This window comes from Megascapheus bottae, chromosome 6 (genome assembly GCF_031878675.1).
Source record: "Megascapheus bottae isolate mThoBot1 chromosome 6, mThoBot2.hap1, whole genome shotgun sequence".
Taxonomy (NCBI): Eukaryota; Metazoa; Chordata; class Mammalia; order Rodentia; family Geomyidae; genus Megascapheus; species Megascapheus bottae.
Window position 1 is genome coordinate 74,698,038 of NC_143514.1, and position 6,906 is coordinate 74,704,943.

Here is a 6,906-nt window from a genome sequence, read left to right on the forward strand (position 1 = left end):
GGCGGGGCTGAGGGAGCACACCGCGGACTTTTAAAGGGACCGTTTCTACCCAAAGATACCCAACGTGGGCACTGCTGGCCCTGCAGGTTGTGTGGCCCCGGGAGTCAGGATGGAGGGGTAGAGGGAAAGCAGGGATGCCTGGAGATTGCTCGTTCACCTAAGAGCGTTATGGAGAAGCTGGGGCTGGGGCTGGGGAGCTGGGGGTCCACGGGGAAGTAGAGGGGAGGACTTAAGGAATCACAGATGCGCCTCGAGATAGTTACTCTCCTCTCTCCCAGCTCCTCTCCGGGTTCTGCCCCCTTTACCCTCTTGGCGTGATCAGTCATGGCCAGATCTCCCGCGCATGGTTCGGTGATTGTCCCAGACTGGCACGAGACTGCGGAGGGCAAGGAGTACTTGACCTGCATCCTGCGTAAGAATCGCCGGCGGGTGTTTGGTAAGTGCCCTACCACTCCCCAGCTTGTAAACTCTTAGGGAGGACAGTGTCACCTGTGGCTTTAGGTGGGGTGGGCTAACAGAGGCAGGACAGTGCCACTTTGTTGCACTGCACTCCTCACTTCATCTGGGGAACTTCTGGAAGCCCTGTCCCTAAGGCCTTCACCTCCAAATCTGTCTAGAGCTAGTTCCACCATCAGAACCTGCACCATGGAAACAACAGAAACCTTGCCAACAGCCACTTTCCCCAGAGACACTCCCAATGGAGCCCTCACTTGGTGCCAAGCCCTCTGCTGGGCACTTTACAGGATGAACTACTAGTAACCTTTTTTTTTGGTGGGTCTTGGAACTTGAACTTGGGCTGGGCATTGTCCCTGAGCTCTTCAGTTCAAAGCCACTGCTCTACCCCTTCAGCCACAGTGCCACTGCCAGTTTTTCCTGTGGTTAATTGGAGATCAGAGTCTCACAGGCTTTTGGCCACTGGCTGTCTTTGAATCAAGATCCTCAGATCTCAGCCTCCTGAGTAGTTAGGATTACAGGTGTGAGCCACCTGTGTCCGGCCTGAGATTTGTAGTCTACATTCATAGTATTGCCAAACAAGACATGGAGGATATGGTTAGCATCTTTCAGAATCTCAGGGATTTTTTTTTTTTTTGCCATCTTCTGCATATGTAAAAGACGAGGCTAGTCATTTTTTTTTTTTTTTTTTTTTTGCCAGTCTTGGGCTTGAGCTCATGATCTGAGCACTGTCCTTGGACTTTCTCAAGGCCAGAGCTCTACCATTTGAGCCTCAGCACCACTTCTGGCTTTTTTCTATATATGTGGTACCGAGGAATCGAACCCCGGTCTTCGTGCATGCTAGGCAAGCACTCTACCACTAGGCCAAACTCCCAGCCCCGAGGCTAGTCATTTGTTACCAGATTCAAATTAGGTTTGTAAATCACTCCTCCCCCCCACCCCCCCAGTCCTAGAGTTTGGACACAGGGCCTCAGCACTGTCCTTGAGCTTTCTCAAGACTAGCCCTCTGCTGCTTCTGGCTTTTTCTATGTATGTGGTACCGAGGAATCGAACCAGAGTCTTTGTGCATGCTAGGCATGCACTCTACTACTAGGCCAAACTCACTCCCGGCCCCTCTTCCAAACATTTTTAACCCCAAGAAATTAGAACAGATGCAAAGTATGACTGTAGTATGATCACCGCATGTTCCCATCCTGTGGTGGCTGGGAATGTTAGGTTTGGGCTTACACAGAGCCAAGCTTGACCCAGCCTCACCATGTAACCATAAATAAGTGGCTCTAATTTCGCAATCATCCTCTATGAAATGAGACAATCATTCTTCGACCCATTGAGGTACTGGGGAAATAAGTAAGGACCATATGTGTCGCATACTGAGCCGTGGTGGTTCACTGAGGGTCAGCTCTCATATGATTCCCATATATCAGTTGTGTTGAGTAGAAAAGGATTTGGGAACTGGGTGCTGGGAACCCAGACCTGTAATTCTAGGTACTCAAGAGGCTGAGATCTGAGGATGACGGTTCAAAGATAACTGGGCAAGAAAGTCTATGAGATTGTATCTCCAATTAACCACTAGAACTAGAAGTGATGCTGTGGCTTAAAGGGGTAGAGTGCTAGCTTTGAACTGAAAGTGCTTAGGGACTGTGTAGGCAGGGTAGACTTTCTAGGGAATTACATCCAGTATCAATCAGCCTTGTAAGCTGATAAATATTAACTATAAAGACTTAGGCTATCTGTTATCCCAGGCCTTCACAGAACTGAAATGAATGCAGTTGTCCCTCACTATATCATGGTTCACTTCTTGCTACTTCACAGATTTTTCACCTGTTTCAGGGGTTTCTAGAATGTAACTCCTGTGGTGGGTGAGGGATCACTGTATTGAGTTTGCTCTGATGATTCTCTTAGGCATAAGACAGGCTGTCCTCCAAGGGTCTGATGTAACTAGTGTGGGGTCCACACCCTCACTCTTCATGGCTTCCTCTTTGCTCTAGGACTGCTTGAGCGGCCAGTACTTCCCCCACCTGTGGCCATTGACACTGCCAGCTACAAGATCTTTGTGTCTGGGAAGAGTGGTGTGGGCAAGACAGCGCTGGTGGCCAAGCTGGCTGGCCTGGAGGTGCCCGTGGTACACCATGAAACCACTGGTGAGTGGGTTTCCCCCTCCATCTCTCCTTGGCGGCCTACCATGGTCTTCAGCCACATAAGGTGGGGTTTTACCCAACTTCACCACTTCCTCTGTGACTTTGGAAAATGAGCCCCATTCACTCTCCTGTCCCATGAAGATGTCCTGGGATTGGTACTGGAGTCAGTGGTGGTAACACCCACTAGCTCAGGTAGGTATTTGTTTCTTATTGCTGGGTTGATTAATCCCTTTATTTGTTTGTTTGTGTTGTCCTGGAGCTTGAACTCAGGGCCTGGGTACTGTCCCTGAGCTTTTTTTTTGCTCGACTAGCACTATCACCACTATCATTTGAGCCACAACTGCACTGCTTTTCCATCGTGTGTGCGTGTGTGTGTGTGTGTGTGTGTGTGTGTGTGTGTGTGTGTGTGTGTGTTTAATTGGAGGAGATGAGTCTCATGGACTTTCTTGCCTCAGCTGTTTTTTTATTCATTTGTTTTTGTTTTGTCAGTTGTGGAGCTTAAATTCTGGGACTGGGCACTGTCCCCTGAGCTCTTCAGCTCAAGGCTAGTGCTCTTTCCCTTGAGCCACATCTGTACTTCCACTATTCTGGTGATTAATTGGAGATAAGAGTCTCAGCAATCCTCAGATCTTAGCCTTCTGAGTAGCTAGAATTACAGGCGTGAGCCACTGGTGCCCAGCCTTAGGCAGGTTTTAAGCCATGATTCTCCGACCTCAGCCTCCTGAGTAGGTATGAGCCACCAGTACCCCATATCCCAAGACCTCTGGTTCCCTATAAAGCAGTTAAGCTGCTGACATGTGAGTAGCTTCAGGGCTCCTTCAGGGCAAGTCTGCCTCCCCCATAAGTCAGAATTCCCCAGATCAAAGACTGTGCCTTCCAAGCCTGATGACCCATGAGGAAAAGGATATAACTCTTCTTGCTATGCCTTTTTGGGGCCCCGTCTCTTCCCCCTCCATTTCTTCCATGCTGAAAGGCTGACCTCTGGCCCTCCTCAGGCATCCAGACCACCGTGGTATTTTGGCCAGCCAAGCTGCAGTCCAGTGACCGTGTTGTCATGTTCCGGTTCGAGTTCTGGGATTGTGGAGAGTCTGCCCTCAAGAAGTTTGATCACATGCTACCGGTGAGCAGGCTGGTAGGCCTAGGTGAGCTTGGGAGTGGAGGGCTATCTGTGGTGAGTTCTGAGTACCAATGTGTGAGCCAGGCCCAGCTCGGTAGGATCTGGGTTAGCCATGAATGAGCTGAGGGCAGAGTGCTGAGCAGTAGAACTCTGAACTGGCACTGGGACCAGTTCTAGCTGGAGCTCTGCCCTTGGATCTGCCGGTCCATGCTCTGGGCCTCAGTTTCCCCATTTGAGAAAGAAGGAACGGTTACAGATTCTTCTCAGATGACGAGAGGGTCCCATGGGTGTGTAATTATATGGTCAATGTCAGATGCTCTGAACCAGCCTCTCCATCCTCAGGCTTGCAAAGAGAACACAGATGCCTTCCTGTTCCTTTTCTCCTTCACGGATCGTGCCTCTTTTGAAGACTTGCCTGAACAGCTGGCCTGCATGGCAAGTGAGGTGCCTAGTATAGTCAAGATGGTTATTGGCACCAAGTATCCTTTGGATGGCCCTTGGGACTGCTGGAAGCCATATATTTTTTGTGTGTGTGTGGGGGGTGGTCATGGGGCTTGAACTCCAGGCCTGGGCGCTGTCCCTGAGCTCTTCAGCTCAAGGCTGCAGCCCTACCCCTGGAGCCACAGCCTCACTTCCCATTTTCTAGTGGATATTTAAAGATAAGAATCTCAGGTTCTTTAGTGCCTGAACTGACTTTGAACCTCCATCCTCAGATCCCAGCCTCCTGAGTAGCTAGGATTACAGGCATGAGCCATCATGTCCAGCTGGAAGCCATTTTTGATAAGGCCCAGAGGGAGGGGTCAGGAGACCTGCCTCTGCCAAGCTGTGAGGTCCAGCCCATGGCTTTTTGTTTTGTTTTGGGTTTTTTTGCTAGTCCTGGGGCTTGAACTCAGGGCCTGAGCACTGTCCTTGGGCTTTCTCAAGACTAGAACCTTACCACTTGAGCCATAGCACCACTTTCAGCTTTTTCTATGTATGTGGTATCAAGGAATCGAACCTGGGTCTTGGTGCATGCTAAGCAAGCACTCTACCTCTAGGCCAAGCTCCTGGCCCCATTGTTTCTTTATCTTAAGGGATGCTGCTGAATCTACTGTAGCACCTGAGAGCGGGACTCTGGGGAGGAAGCAAGGCTATGTGTGGTCGGCAATAAGCAGAGGCACCTGGTCAGGCTCCTTGACATGTCCTCCAGATTTGACCAATACATGCACACAGACGTGCCTGAGAGAGACCTGACAGCCTTCAGGCAGACCTGGGGGCTGCCCTTGCTGCGGGTGAAAAGTGTGCCAGGGAGGCGGCTTGCTGATGGGCGCACATTGGATGGGCGAGCAGGGTTGGCTGATGTTGCCCATGTACTCAATGGCCTTGCTGAACAGCTATGGTACCAGGACCAGGTGACAGCCGGCCTGCTTCCCAGCCCCTCCAAGAATGCTCCTGGCTGAGGGGGATGGCCTCATGAGTGGACACCTGTGACTCCCCACTCGAAGCCCCCAGGAACCCAGAACCAAGGGCAGGACCTAGAGCCTAAGGCTGCTGCTATCTTGAGACTGGGTGGAGAGGGTAGGGGGAGGACATTCTTTCCTGAATTAGGAAATGAGGAAGGGGTAGCATAAGGCTCCAGTCAGGGCCCAAAGCTCCAGTCCCTCCCCCAGCCTTCCACTGCCCTTCTGCAGCACGGGAGGTGATGGGGATGAGGGAATCCACAGGGTCCTGGACCTTACCAGGAGGTGACTTCAACCAGAAGCCTCACTGGATGAGGTAACATCATCTTCCTTAACAGATAAAACTCTAAAATCACAGTAACTCTGTAGCAATATGTTTTCTGGATGTGGGGAGGGAGTGGGTCCTGCTCCACAGAGACCCAGGTCCCGAGATTAACCTAGTTTGTCCCAGGCATCAGAGTCAGTGCGTAGACTGGGGACGTGTAAGGTCTGGTGGAGGTTTCTGCGGATGCTTCCTGTGGGCCAATACCAGCCATGTGCTCACCTGTTGCTGCAGCCGAGGCTGGGGATGCTGTCCTTCCATTGCCAGGCCCAGCTTTACATCTGTGACGGTCCATAAGCCAGCACCACTGCACAGGACTAAGGACCCTACTGGATGGGGCCTGGTGCTAGCTGGCCTGACAGGCAGCCCTGTACTGTGGGAGGCCAGTAAGGACAGGAGCAGTACACCTACCTGAGTCTCAGAGCTCAGACCTTGAGCTTACCTATACCCCAAGGAGGACCGTGCCTGGGACCCTGAGCCTCAGCCTGTCGACCAGGGCCCACTCCTGGACCATGGACAGCACTCCACCCTTAATCCTGCTGCTTCCCAGCAGGCTAAACCCATTCCCCTATGTCTGTAACACAGTAAGTAACCCTATGCCACTTGGGTGGCAGCAGTGTGTGGACAGGAGCCAGTGACGGCAGCCCTGGGGAAACTGAACCTCCGGCTACTGCAGGCACTTGTGGGTATTTGTTGTTGTTGATATCTTTTTCCCTCTCACTCTTTTTGTGCTGGTACTAGGGCTTGAACTCAGGGTCTAAGCATTGTCCCTTAGCACCAGCCTTAAGGCTGGTGCTCTACCATTTGAGCAACAGCTTCTGGTGCTTTTTTTTTGGGGGGGGGGTTCTTAGAGGTACGAATCTCATGGACTTTCTTGCCTGGGCTAGCTTTGAACCTTGATCTTCAGATCTCAACCTCCTGAGTAGCTGGGCTAGCACCCTTCCACTGGAGACACAGCACCACTTCCGGCTTTTTCTATGTATGTGGTACTGAGGAATTGAACCAGGGTCTTTGTGCATGCTGGGCATGCACTCTACCACTAGGCCAAACTCCCAGCCCAGGATTGTTTTGTTGTTCTTTTGTTTCATTGTGGGACTTGAACTCAAGGCCTGAGCTCTGTCCCTGAGCTCTTTCACTTAAGGCTAGTGTTCTACCACTTTGAGCCACAGTGCCACTTCTGACTTCTGAGTAGTTAATTGGAGATAAGAATTGCATGGGGGGCAGGGCAGAGGGGTGGGGAGCCGAAGGTTTGGCCTAGTGGTAGAGTGCTTGCCTAGTATGCACGAAGACCTAGGTTTGGTTCTTCGCTACCACATAAATAGAAAAAAGCCAGAAGTGGTGCTGTGGCTCAAGTGGTAGAGCTCTAGCCTTGAGAAAAGTCCAAGGACAGTGCTCAGGCCCTGAGTTCAAGGCCCACAACTGGCAAAAAAAAAAAAA

The 6,906-nt window shown here is 51.3% G+C and overlaps 1 protein-coding gene across 3 annotated transcripts; it reads left to right on the plus strand.

The window, feature by feature from the left end:
* Cplane2 (ciliogenesis and planar polarity effector complex subunit 2) lies at positions 1–5,536 on the plus strand. Of its 3 annotated transcripts, XM_090335739.1 has the most exons (6): positions 1–86; positions 279–436; positions 2,442–2,594; positions 3,587–3,711; positions 4,051–4,187; positions 4,898–5,536. In XM_090335739.1, exons 2-6 carry the CDS (start codon positions 325–327, stop codon positions 5,145–5,147), a joined length of 777 nt encoding a protein of 258 aa, XP_090191865.1. In that variant the 5' UTR covers positions 1–86; positions 279–324; the 3' UTR covers positions 5,148–5,536. The 3 variants fall into 3 exon arrangements, with proteins under 3 accessions (XP_090191865.1, XP_090191864.1, XP_090191866.1); XM_090335738.1 differs by lacking the exon at positions 1–86 and having other exon boundaries at positions 215–436; XM_090335740.1 differs by lacking the exons at positions 1–86; positions 279–436 and adding an exon at positions 678–771.
* The last annotated feature ends 1,370 nt before the right edge of the window (positions 5,537–6,906 follow it).

What these genes read in the sequence shown, in the direction of transcription:
- Cplane2 (XM_090335739.1), top strand. Translation starts at nt 325, where the DNA reads ATGGCCAGATCTCCCGCGCATGGTTCGGTGATTGTCCCAGACTGGCAC. An exon ending in GGTACACCATGAAACCACTG is followed by an intron (nt 2,595 to 3,586) that starts GTGAGTGGGTTT and finishes GGCCCTCCTCAG; the next exon opens with GCATCCAGACCACCGTGGTA. An exon ending in AGTTTGATCACATGCTACCG is followed by an intron (nt 3,712 to 4,050) that starts GTGAGCAGGCTG and finishes CTCCATCCTCAG; the next exon opens with GCTTGCAAAGAGAACACAGA.